Source organism: Entelurus aequoreus, linkage group LG22 (assembly GCF_033978785.1).
Source record: "Entelurus aequoreus isolate RoL-2023_Sb linkage group LG22, RoL_Eaeq_v1.1, whole genome shotgun sequence".
Taxonomy (NCBI): Eukaryota; Metazoa; Chordata; class Actinopteri; order Syngnathiformes; family Syngnathidae; genus Entelurus; species Entelurus aequoreus.
This window is the reverse complement of record NC_084752.1, coordinates 5,933,563-5,947,460: the sequence shown is the minus strand read 5'-3', so window position 1 is coordinate 5,947,460 and position 13,898 is coordinate 5,933,563. Positions and strand designations below refer to the sequence as shown.

At 37.3% G+C, this 13,898-nt stretch overlaps 1 protein-coding gene across 6 annotated transcripts in view; it reads right to left on the bottom strand.

Annotated features, from left to right (window-relative positions):
- Nucleotides 1–1,812: 1,812 nt before the first annotated feature.
- The window catches only part of si:ch211-194g2.4 (nephronectin), a 37,332-nt gene continuing 25,246 nt past the window's right edge, over nucleotides 1,813–13,898 (bottom strand). For all 6 annotated transcript variants that reach the window (XM_062032455.1, XM_062032460.1, XM_062032457.1 and 3 more), the window contains 5 exons: nucleotides 9,005–9,097; nucleotides 8,776–8,898; nucleotides 5,906–6,028; nucleotides 2,207–2,341; nucleotides 1,813–2,133 (listed from right to left, as the gene is read on the bottom strand). In XM_062032455.1, the coding sequence (XP_061888439.1) occupies nucleotides 1,886–2,133; nucleotides 2,207–2,341; nucleotides 5,906–6,028; nucleotides 8,776–8,898; nucleotides 9,005–9,097 (722 nt within the window). In that variant the 3' untranslated portion in view covers nucleotides 1,813–1,885. The remainder of the gene's footprint in view (nucleotides 2,134–2,206; nucleotides 2,342–5,905; nucleotides 6,029–8,775; nucleotides 8,899–9,004; nucleotides 9,098–13,898) is intronic.

Sequence of the window (13,898 nt, the reverse complement as noted above, 5' to 3'; positions counted from 1 at the left end):
TCTCCCGACGCACTGTAACGAGGCGGGTTGAGACCATCGCTGGAAACTTGGAGCTTCAGCTGAAGAACAGAACAGCCGACTTTGACTGTTTTTCGCTGGCTTTGGATGGGAGCTGCGATGTACGTGACACCGCCCAGCTGCTCATCTTCTTACGTGGGATAACTGCTGACTTTCAAATCACGGAGGAGCTGGCAGCCATGCAGTCAATTAAAGAGACAACCACAGGTAATGACTTGTTCACAGAGGTAAATGCGTGTTTGGACATGTTAGGACTGAAATGGGACAAGCTGGCAGGTGTGACAACAGATGGTTGTCCAAATCTGACGGGAAAAAATGTTGGACTTTTAAAGAGGATGCAGGATAAAGTGACAGAAATTGACATTTTTGCATTGTATTATACATCAGGAAGTGTTGTGTAAGACAGTGTTAAAAATAAAACCATCAAAAGCAATCTGCTTTTGTATAAAGTTAAAGGCCTATTGAAATGATTTTTTTTTATTCAAACGGGAATAGCAGATCCATTCTATGTGTCATACTTGATCATTTCGCGATATTGCCATATTTTTGCTGAAAGGATTTAGTAGAGAAAATCGACGATAAAGTTCGCAACTTTTGCTCGCTGATAAAAAAGCCTTGCCTGTACCGGAAGTAGCGTGACGTCACAGGAGGTAATATTCCTCACAATTTTACTTTGTTTACAATGGAGCGAGAGAGATTCGGAGCGACAAAGCGACGATTACCCCATTGATTTGAGCGAGGATGAAAGATTCGTGGATGAGGGACGTTAGAGTGAAGAACTAGAGAGGCAGTGATGGACGTATCTTTTTTCGCTCTGACCGTAACTTAGGTACAAGCTGGCTCATTGGATTCCACACTCTCTCCTTTTTTTATTGTGGATCACAGATTTGTATTTTAAACCACCTCGGATACTATATCCTCTTGAAAATGAGAGTCGAGAACGCGAAATGGACATTCACAGTGACTTTTATCTCCACGACAATACATCGGTGACACACTTAGCTACTGAGCTAACGTGATAGCATCGTTCTCAAATGCAGATAGAAACAAAATACATAAATCCCTGACTGGAAGGATAGACAGAAGATCAACAATACTATTAAACCATGTACATGTAACTACACGGTTAATAATTCTCAGCCTGGTAAAGCTTAACAATGCTGTTGCTAATGACGCTAAGGCTAAATTAGCAACTTAGCAACCGGACCTCACAGAGCTATGATAAAAACATTAGCGCTCCACCTACGCCAGCCAGCCCTCATCTGCTCCTCAACAGCCGTGCTCACCTGCGTTCCAGCGATCGACGGCGCGACGAAGGACTTCATCCGTGGGTTTGGCGGCAAGCATCGGCTAGGTGTCTGCTATCAGGGTAAGTAGTCCTTGTTGTGTTGCTACAGCCAGCCGCTAATACACCGATCCCACCTACAACTTTCTTCTTTGCAGCCTCCATTGTTCATTAAACAAATTGCAAAAGATTCACCAACACAGATGTCCAGAATACTGGGGAATTTTGTCGAAGAAAACAGAGCTCTGTGTATTGTGTCCAAACACTTCCGTGGACCTCGCGACGTCACGCGCATACGTCATCCTCCAAAGGCGTTTTGAACCGGAAGTTCCCCGGGAAATTTAAAATGTCACTTTATAAGTTAACCCGGCCGTATTGGCATGTGTTGCAATGTTAAGATTTCATCATTGATATATGAACTATCAGACTGCGTGGTCGCTAGTAGTGGCTTTCAGTAGGCCTTTAAGTTAGGTTAAATGAAATTATTATTATTATTATTTATTTTACGGTATATCAAAAATAATTTGAGCAAAATTGAATTGAAATATTGTCGGTGTGGCCCTCCAGCAGTGCTCGGGTTGCTCATGCGGCCCCCGGTAAAAATGAATTGCCCACCTCTGGTCTAGAGGGTCTCCTAGTCCCCGTTCTTTTGGATAGTTTGTAATTGAAGTACTTTGCCGGCTTAGGGGACTGGGCGGCTCTCCTGGCCCAGCAGGTGCGGCCGTTGCCCGCGTAGGCCTTCAGACACTGACAGGTGTACGAACCATCTGTGTTGATGCAGCGAGCGTGGCGGCTGCACCCGTGGGCACCCGTCACGCACTCGTCCTTGTCTGCGGGGGGAGGGTGCTGTTACTTTGAGATCCGATGGTTACGTAGTGTTGCTTTAAAGCTGTGAGAGCTCACCTCTGCATTGCACCGAGCCCTGCAGCGTGCCCATCACCGAGCCGTCCCGGCACACGCACACAAAGCTGCCGAATGTGTTCCTGCACGTCCAGCGAGGTGGGCACACGCTGGCGTGACGCCGGCACTCGTCCACGTCTGCAACACAACACAACACATGGGCATGAAGTCGATGCGACCAACAGCTTTTTGAGCCCAACTAATACAGTAAATACTCAAATGTTTTGTAGGAGGAACACCGCAAAAACTGGAATCTAAGTAAGATGAAATATCTCAAATAAGGGTGATATTTGCTTATTTTCTGTCTGATAAGATAATTCTTCTCACTAAGCAGATTTCATGTTACAGTGTTTTACTTGTTTTAAGGGTTTTGGTCCTAGATAGATAGATAGATAGATAGATAGATAGTACTTTATTGATTCCTTCAGGAGAGTTCCCTCAGGAAAATTAAAATTCCAGCAGCAGTGTACAGAATTGAGATCGAATTTAAAAAAGTAAATAATGGGGGTATAAATGGAAACAAAATAGAAAAATATTACAATAGAATAAAAACAAAAAACATCAATAAGAATACAAATATAACAGTAAAATAAGAATATAACAAGAGAAACTAGGCATTAGTGACCATGTTATGAAAACGTATTACACTGTTATTGTTTTGCATCCCCCGTCATTCTAGTACCCCCCCTCCCTAAATGATGTCAGTAAGATATTACAGCTTGTTGCTGAGATTTGATGAGCTATATTGAGTAAAACATGCTTGAAACTAGAATATCAACTGTTGCAAAGCTGTGTCATCAACACTCACAAGTATAAAAGTACTTTTTTAAAGTAATCATTCTTACTTCAAGCATGGAAAAAAAATAGCATATCATTATGTCAAGATAATGGCACTAGCATTTGCTTAATTTAACAATATTTTTCAACATATTGAGCAAAAAGGTCACATTTTTTTTCTACCAAGAAAAGTGCACTTAGTAGTGAGAAAATACTTATTTTAAGGTATTTTTGGGTTCATTGAGGTTAGCTAATTTTACTTGTTTTGGAAAGTCTTGACAAGCCGAATTTTCTTGTTGTATTGGCAGATAATTTTGCTTAATTCAAATAAAATACCCCTATTTTTTGTAAATTTTTTTCTTGTTTTTGAACACTGACTTTTTGCAGTGAACTTGTGACAATGAGATTTCTGGGTGCCATCACGGTGACTTTGAAGGCAACATAAACAACAATTACCCCCACGAAGGTCCAAATGACTACCTTGAACTTGACGCCAGCGCTTTGAAGCAAAAAAAGTGCTTTGAACAACAAGCGCTGACCCAAAACACGTCCCCCTCGGGTGGACTATAAATCCACCATGTCCCCTTTCCAAATTCCTAACATTGACCCCCAAAGGTAAATAAAAGTAAAGATGGACGCATTCTTTTTTCTTTTCTTTTTTACAAGCAGCTCCAGGGCTACTTTGAACATAAAAAAAGAGGTCAGAATTAGGGCACAAGCAGTTTTATGAAGACTATTTTTCAAAATGTTATGTTTTAATTTTTTTGGTGCCGCTCACTTATGGGCCGCCCACCCATTGGTTAATCCCTCATGAGTCACGCCCACATAAAACACACCCCCAGAAGTAGAAAAGAAGCATTCATATGAAGTCATCCATCCATCCATTTTCTACCGCTTGTCCCTTATGGGGTCGCGGGTGCTGGAGCCTATCCCAGCTGCACATGGGCGGAAGGCGGGGTACACACTGGACAAGTCGCCACCTCATCGCACAAATGTAAGATGAGGTGCACCCCTCGTCAGAAATGTAAAATGTATGACCGGACTCTTTCAACAAGTCTGCAAAAAAAATGAAACTTAACAAAAAAATGCTAAAAATAAATTTTTAAAAATATTACGTGTCCAAAAGTTTGGACACACCTTCTCCTCATTCAATATGTTTTCTTTATTTTCATGACTATTTACATTGTAGATTGTCACATCAAAACTATGAATGAACACATGTGGAGTTATGTACTTAACAAAAAAAAGGTGAAATAACTGAAAACATGTTTTATATTCTAGTTTCTTCAAAATAGCCACCATTTGCTATGATTACTTTTTGGCACACTCTTGGCATTCTCTCCATGAACTTCAAGTGGTAGTCACCTGAAATGGTTTTCACTTCACAGGTGTGCATGAAGCTCATGGAGAGAATGCCAAGAGTGTGCAAAGCGGTAATCAGAGCAAAGGGTGGCTATTTTGAAGAAACTAGAATATAAAACATGTTTTCAGTTATTTCACCTTTTTTTTGTTAAGTACATAACTCCACATGTGTTCATTCATAGTTTTGATGTGACAATCTACAATGTAAATAGTCATGAAAATAAAGAAATACAGAACAGGAGTTACCAGGGGAAGAAAGGGGCGTGTAAATACACGACAGGAGTTACCGAGGTCAGAAAGGGGCGTGTAAATACAGGACAGGAGTTACCGAGGTCAGAAAGGGGCGTGTCAATACAGGACAGGAGTTACCGGGGGCAGGAAGGGGCGTGTCAATACAGGACAGGAGTTACCGGGGTCAGAAAGGGGCGTGTTAATACAGGACAGGAGTTACCGGAGGCAGGAAGGGGTGTGTAAATACAGGACAGGAGTTACCGAGGTCAGAAAGGGGCAGGAGTTACCGAGGTCAGGAAGGGGCGTGTCAATACAGGACAGGAGTTACCGGGGGCAGGAAGGGGCGTGTCAATACAGGACAGGAGTTACCGGGGGCAGGAAGGGGCGTGTCAATACAGGACAGGAGTTACCGGGGGCAGGAAGGGGCGTGTTAATACAGGACAGGAGTTACCGGAGGCAGGAAGGGGCGTGTCAATACAGGACAGGAGTTACCGGGGTCAGAAGGGGGCGTGTTAATACAGGACAGGAGTTACCGGAGGCAGGAAGGGGCGTGTAAATACAGGACAGGAGTTACCGAGGTCAGAAAGGGGCGTGTTAATACAGGACAGGAGTTACCGAGGTCAGGAAGGGGCGTGTCAATACAGGACAGGAGTTACCGGGGGCAGGAAGGGGCGTGTCAATACAGGACAGGAGTTACCGGGGCAGGAAGGGGCGTGTCAATACAGGACAGGAGTTACCGGGGGCAGGAAGGGGCGTGTCAATACAGGACAGGAGTTACTGGGGTCAGAAAGGGGCGTGTAAATACAGGACAGGAGTTACCGGGAGCAGGAAGGGGCGTGTCAATACAGGACAGGAGTTACCGGGGGCAGGAAGGGGCGTGTCAATACAGGACAGGAGTTACTGGGGTCAGAAAGGGGCGTGTAAATACAGGACAGGAGTTACCGGGAGCAGGAAGGGGCGTGTCAATACAGGACAGGAGTTACCGGGGGCAGGAAGGGGCGTGTCAATACAGGACAGGAGTTACCGGGGGCAGGAAGGGGCGTGTCAATACAGGACAGGAATTACCGGGGGCAGGAAGGGGCGTGTCTTTACAGGACAGGAGTTACCGGGGGCAGGAAGGGGCGTGTCTTTACAGGACAGGAGTTACCGGGGGCAGGAAGGGGCGTGTCTTTACAGGACAGGCGTTGTCTGTCATGTGAGACAAGTTGTTGGACACAAGATGTCAGGTCAGCATGACTTTTTATATGAAATATGAAACTACGCCTACAATAAATTGGACAACAAAAGGAACTTAGTCAAAGTGTATTGTGCAAAGTTGCGACATAGTGGCACCTTCACAGGTTCTGTTGTCCGGGGCCAGGTGGAGACCGGGGGGACAAAGGCAGTGCACCATTCCTCGTCGTCCATCCATGTGGCAACCAAACTGGCATCGCAGGGAGGCACATGTGACGTGTCCTGGAAGACACACAGACAAACATATGATCTATTTATCAAACACATCATTTCTGGACTACTTTGAACACTACACTTTATACAATTTCAACTAATTCATGCATTTACGAACTTCACATGCCGCCAATAAATTTAGCCATTCATTCAGTCGGCCATTTAGCCCGTCATGGACTCACTCTCATCATGGGGAAGAAACAACAAAATGCACAAGACGCAGCCCCAAGGCCAAAGACGATTAACCCCGGCCATCGAAAAAGGAAACAGCCGCCGCACGGAATGGAAATCCAACTTCACTAACGAGCCCTGAAAGGCCGGACCGACGCGCGCCGAAGATGACGACTTCAGCGGTTTCAGCGTGCAGGAGGAGGACGAAGATGGCGCTCAATGACCTTGTTAGCACTGTCTTTTCTCACATTTGTGAATGAACACATGCACCTGTGTGAATATTTCATGTTTCAATGCGCACATCTGCGGCTTATAGACTTGTGCCGCCAATATATGTAGATAATCTAATTTGTTGTCCCGGTAAGTACGGTAATTTATTTTTTGAACCACAAAATATTAATAAATTGTCAAAAAAAAAAAAAAAAGGTTAATTTATGGGATTAATTATACAAAAATATTGCATTAATCATGTATAGTTGCACATTATTCACACAGTAAGTAGCTAAAACTACAAAAATTTATTAAAATATATTTTTTCTCAATGGGGTCAGGGGTCTTTTTAATGCATAATTTAAATTATGTACGCAAGTAATTTACTGTAATAATCACGATTAATCAAAATTAAAACATGTGACTAATCTGATTTAAAAGGTTAATCGTTTGACAACTCATTTGTATACATTAAAAAAAATGTACGAAACATAAAAAATAACGAGTTAACTCGTGATTAATTATTTTAAAAAATCACATTAATCATCACGCAGTAAGTAAGTTTAAGTAAAACATAAAAAATGTTCCTTAATGGCATTCTGACAAAATATTTTAATTTGTGTCAAAACATAAGGGTCTTTTTAATACATTAAAAAAATAACAAAAAGTCAAAAATAACGAGTTAACTCATGTGATTAATGACAAAAAAAATCACATTAATCATCACGCAGAAAGTAAGTTCAAGTAAAACATAAAAAATGTTCCTTAATGGCATTCTGACAAAAAAATAAAATTTGTGTCAAAACATAGGGATCTTTTTAATACATTAAAAATAAAAAATAAAAAAAATAACGAGTTAACTCATGTGATTAACTATTTTAAAAAATCCCATTAATCATGACACGGTATGTACTTTTAAAAAACACATTAAAAATGTTCCTTTATGACATTCTGACAATAAAATTACATTTGTGTCTAAACATAGGGGTCTTTTTAACACATTAAAAAATTACAAAATCTCAAAAGCAACGAGTTAACTTGTGGTTAATGACAAAAAAAATCACATTAATCATGTATAATTGCAGATTAATCACACAATAAGTCAGCATAACATTTAAAATGTTCCTGTATGACATTCTGACGATAAAATTGCATTTGTTTTAAAACATAGGGGTCTTTTTTTATACATTAAAAAATTACAAAATCTCAAAATATCAAAAGTAACGAGTTAACTCGTGTGATTAATGAGAATGGTATTTTTTTTTGTCATAAAAAAATACAATCATGTGTGCTTACGACTGTATCCCTTTAGACTGTATTAATCTATATTGATATATATGTTATTTTTCAACATATTGAGCAAAAGGTGTCATTTTTTTTTCCTACTAAGAAAAGTGCAGTTGTTATTAGTGAGAATATACTTATTTGAAGTAGGGATGTCCGATAATGGCTTTTTGCCGATATCCGATATTCCGATATTGTCCAACTCTTTAATTACCGATACCGATATCAACCGATACCGATATCAACCGATATATGCAGTCGTGGAATTAACACATTATTATGCCTAATTTGGACAACCATGTATGGTGAATATAAGGTACTTTTTAAAAATAATAATAAAATAAGATAACTAAATTAAAAACATTTTCTTGAATAAAAAAGAAAGTAAAACAATATAAAAACAGTTACATAGAAACTAGTAATTAATGAAAATGAGTAAAATTAACTGTTAAAGGTTAGTACTATTAGTGGACCAGCAGCACGCACAATCATGTGTGCTTACGGACTGTATCCCTTGCAGACTGTATTGATATATATTGATATATAATGTAGGAACCAGAATATTGATAACAGAAAGAAATGGGGGGAGGGAGGTTTTTTGGGTTGGTGCACTAATTGTAAGTGTATCTTGTGTTTTTGTGTTGATTTAATAAAAAAAAATAAAATAAAAAAAAAATCCGATACAGATAATAAAAAAACCGATACCGATAATTTCCGATATTACATTTTAACGCATTTATCGGCCGATAATATCGGCAGGCCGATATTATCGGACATCCCTAATTTTAAGGTATTTTGGGGTTAATTGAAGTTAGCTAATTTTACTTGTTTTGGAAAGTCTTGACAAGTCAAATTTTCTTGTTCTATTGACAGATAATTTTGCTTAGTTCAAATAAAATACCCCTCATTTTTGTATTTTTTTTTCTTGTTTTTGAACACTGACTTTCTGCAGTGTACTCGCCTTTTGTTAAAAATGTACGTTTCGCGAGAGCGTCGGTGCACAAATTTCTCACCGACACGTCGATTTTTTTTTAACCTTTACAGTTGTGGTTGCAGGATTGCGGTCATGAAGGTGTGAGGAGGGGACTCACCGGTGCAGTCGTGTCCGTCCACACCCAGCGCGTGTCCAGGCTCACAGAAACAGCGATAGCTACCGTGCGTGTTCATGCAGCGCTGGGAGCACGGTCGCGCCGACAAACCGCACTCGTTCGCATCTGGATGTATGAAATGTTATCATTTTAGTCTGGAGCAGAAAGCTGAAGAGAAATGAGGGACAACAACAACAACAACAACAACAACAACAACAACAACAACAACTACCTTGGTCACAACGTGGCCCTTGGTAGCCCGCGTGGCATAAACACCTGTCAGGTCCCACACATTGTCCTTTCACACAAGACTGCCTGCAAAGTGCTGTGGACAACACCTTGACAATTACACACGTTTAACAATAAGCCTAAAAAAAAATGACAGTTGCGTTCCTGTATGTCAGATGTGGCCTGCCATTTCATTTTATTTGGCCCTCCAAAACCTGGAAATAATATGTATCAATAAAGTACTGTAACTTTTCTTACTGAATGTATTCTTTCTTTCTATTTTGGGAGAAAAAAAATGTTAACTTAAATATTGTCTATTTATTAGAGATGTCCGATAATGGCTTTTTTTGCCAATATCCGATATTCCGATATTGTTCAACTCTTAATTATCGATACCGATATCAACCGATACCGATATATACAGTCGTGGAATTAACACATTATTATGCCTAATTTGGACAACCAGGTATGGTGAAGATAAGGTCCTTTTTTTTTTAAAATTAATAAAATAAAATAAGATAAATAAATTAAAAACATTTTCTTGAATAAAAAAGAAAGTAAAACAATATAAAAACAGTTACATTGAAACTAGTAATTAATGAAAATGAGTAACATTAACTGTTAAAGGTTAGTACTATTAGTGGACCAGCGGCACGCACAATCATGTGTGCTTACGGACTGTATCCCTTGCAGACTGTATTGATATATATTGATATATAATGTAGGAACCAGAATATTAATAACAGAAAGAAACAACCCTTTTGTGTGAATGAGTGTGAATTTTTGTGTGAATGACCAGAATGACCAGAATTTGTGTGAATGAGTGTAAATGGGGGAGGGAGGTTTTCTGGGTTGGTGCACTAATTGTAAGTGTATCTTGTGTTTTTTATGTTGATTTAATTTAAAAAAATAAATAATTAAAAAAATTAAAAAACGATACCGATAATTAAAAAAAACGATACCGATAATTTCCGATATTACATTTTAAAGCATTTATCGGCCGATATTATCGGACATCTCTACTAATAATTCAAAAATATATTATCAAACATTCAAACCACACTGCAAAAACTGAAATCTAAGTAAGATTAAATACCTCAAATAAGGGTGATATTTGCTTATTTTCTGTCTGTTAAGATAATTCTTCTCACGAAGCAGATTTTATGTTAGAGTGTTTTACTTGTTTTAAGGGTTTTGGTCCTTAATGATCTCAGTAAGATATTACAGCTTGTTGCTGAGATTTGATGAGCTATATTGAGTAAAACATGCTTGAAACTAGAATATCAACTGTTGCAAAGCTGTGTCATCAACACTCACAAGTATAAAACTACTTTGTTAAAGTAATAATTTCTTACTTCAAGCATGACAAAAAAAATCATGATGCCGAGCGCAGATCATGATGTCAAAATAATGGCACTAGCGTGTACTTAATTTAAGAATATTTTTCAGCATATTGAGCAAAAAGGTCTCATTTTTTTTCTACCAAGGAAAGTGCACTTGTTATTAGTGAGAATATACTTATTTTAAGGTATTTTTGGGATCATTGAGGTTAGCTAATTTTACTTGTTTTGGAAAGTCTTGACAAGCCGAATTTTCTTGTTCTATTGGCAGATCATTTTACTTAGTTCAAATAAAATACCCCTCTTTTTTTTTTCTTGTTTTTGAACACTGACTTTTTGCAGTGCATTTTTTAAAATATAAATATATACTACTAATAATGATTTTAAAGCAAGTTATCCATCAAATTGTGCAATGTAAAAGTAGCAATAGATTTCATGGTAAAATTGTGAAATTTACTGTACATTTTTTTACGGCATTTTTTTCTAAATGAATTTTTTTTTTTACCTTTTTTACTGTAATAAACTGTGGTGCTTTTCTGTCTTTTTTTATACATTAAAAAATTACAAAATTTCAAAATCTCAAAAGTAACGAGTTAACGCGTGTGATTAATGAGAAAAAAATCACAATCATGTATAGTTGCAGATTAATCACACAGTGTGTAAGTTTAAGCAACACATTAAAAGTGTTCTTTAATGACATTCTGACAATAAAATTGCATTTGTTTTAAAACTAAGGGGTCTTTTCAATACATTAAAAAATTACAAAATCTCAAAAGTAACGAGTTAACTCTTGATTAATGACAAAAAAATCACAGTAATCATGTATAGTTGCAGATTAATCACGCAGTAAGTCAGTATAACATTAAAAAATATATTTTATGACAATAAAATTGTATTGAAATGTTGGGGTATTTTTGATGGTTAATTCAAATTATGCAAGCAAGAAATGTGCTGTGATTAATCTTGATGAATCCTAATTCAAAAATGTGATTAATACGGCTTAAAAAAACTACAACATTTGACAACACTGATTCGTATAGAGTTTCCCCTTTGGCATTTACAGTAATACACCGAAAAATATACTGTTGTTGATTTGCGGTAAAAAAAAAACAACAACAAACAAACTGGCAGCTCAAGTGCCCAAATTTTACTGTAAATTTGCAGGTTTTTTTATTTACGGTAAAAAAACAAATGCCAATTTTACAGTAAAATTGTACCATAAAACAGCAGTACTGTTTTTCAACTGACAGTAATATACACTACATTTTGAGGTGAAATTATTGCAACTTACCATTTTTTCCCCCCAACATTTTAGATTTAAAAAAAACCTAGTAATAAAATGTATTAAAAAATGGTGTAATAATAGTATTCACTGTTAGAAACGGCCCTCTGGGGCCAAATATAACTGTGATGTGGCCCTCAGTGAAAACCACTTTGACACCTCTGCTGTATGTCAATTAGCAGTGACTTTGAACAAGCACATTGCATACCATTGCGGTCATTTTTAATAACCATTTTTTTCCAACCATAGGGCGCACCTGATTATAAGATGCACTGTCGATGAACGGGTGTTTTTTTAATACAAAAGACGCACAGGATTATAAGGCGCATTATGATTTTTTTCGGTCTACATAACATGTAATGGTGGTTCTTTGGTCAAAATGTTGCATAGATGATGTTTTACACATCATCTTCAAGTCGCTTTCTGACAGTCGCTTAAGGATTCTCCGTTTTGTGGGCGGTCTTATTTACGTGGCTCCACGTCATCTTTGTTGTATCGGTGGTTTTTAGCGCTTCCATAGCGAGTCTACTGACAGATATAAGTTTGAACTGGACGCTACTTTATATTAGAAACGGCAACAGCGGAGGATGAACGCCCCACAAGAAGAGGATAGAGGAAAAGAAGGCGCTTATTGACTACAATGGCAGACCTGTGCAAATTTTCAGGACTTATGCAGATCCCAAATACACATCAGCAGGTACCAGAAAGTAAGAAAAGTTGGTTTTGCATAATATTGCAAAACAAAACGCCAAATAATATGTCTGCTAATATGTGCAATTTTGGGGTCCTTATACACACACTCTATTAATACTTGTATGTTGAAGCACAGTACGTTTGACTATGGTAGCCGTAATGCTCCGACAATTCATCAAACGGTGCGGCTTCGTAGCTTACCAAAGTCGTACTAAAACATTTTGACAGATTTTTGAGCGCCGTGTGTAATGTTCTTTATTCTCAATAAAACATCAAAGTTTTGGGCTTGCTTGCTTACAGGTACTCGCTAGGTTTATTATTTATTAAAGAGGCGTCAATCTGCAGTCCACACATATCTCTTATGTGTGACTACCATCTACTGGTCACACTTATTATTACACCTTGTACCAAATAAAATTGCTCCGAGGTCGGTAAGCACAACCAGAATTAATCTGTACATTAGGCGCAGCGGTTTATAAGGCGCAATGTGAATTTTTGAGAAAATAAAAGGCTTTTAAGTGCGCCTTATAGTGCAAAAAATATGTTGGGTTTTTTTGCAGTACAGTATCACTTTTCTGTGTCCGAATACCAGGTGCAATCAGTCAGTAATGTTTTTGAGTATATAATTTAAAATATTCTGCCTCGGGTAAGCGGAAGAAGATGGATGGATGGATGGATGTTTAAAAATTTTTTTTTAAATATTAAACATTTTAGCTAAACTATTTTTTTAAACTAACACATTACAAAACATTTTTAATAGGTCATGTTTAAAAAAAAAAAAAAATACAATTGCTTTTGGGGAAAGACTGATTTGTTTGATCTGTTTTATCCAGCGCTTTCATGTTTTTATTTCTATTTTATCTAAGTTTCTGTTTTATCTAGTGTTTTTCATGTTTTTATTTCTATTTTATCTATGTTTCTGTTTTATCTAGTGTGTATCTAGTGTTTTTCATTGTTTTTATTTCTATTTTATCTATGTTTCTGTTTTATCTAGTGTTTTTCATGTTTTCATTTCTATTTTATCTATGTTTCTGTTGTATCTAGTGTTTTTCATGTTTTTATTTCTATTTTATCTATGTTTCTGTTTTATCTAGTGTTTATCTAGTGTTTTTATTTCTATTTTATCTATGTTTCTGTTTTATCTAGTGTTTATCTAGTGTTTTTCATGTTTTTATTTCTATTTTATCTATGTGTCTGTTTTATCTAGTGTTTATCTAGTGTTTTTCATGTTTTTATTTCTATTTTAATTTTCTATTATATATTCTAACTTTCTATTTTTTATTTTTTTAAAGTTTTTTTATACTTTGTAGCAATTTTGAGATTTTAACAAATGTAAAGTACGTTACAAACATTCATTATTATCATTATTATTATTGTTTCATTCATTTAATGTCAAACATAAACAATCAACATTATGTTTTTATTGGTCGATGGGGCAAAAATGGCTAAGCCCTGTGAGTTCTACCTAGCAACAGGCAAGAAACATGTAATGCGACCAGGAAAAAGGATATAGGAATGAAGGGTTAAATACTGGAAGAAACACAGAACTAGAAATATTATAAAATACATTTAAAATACACGTG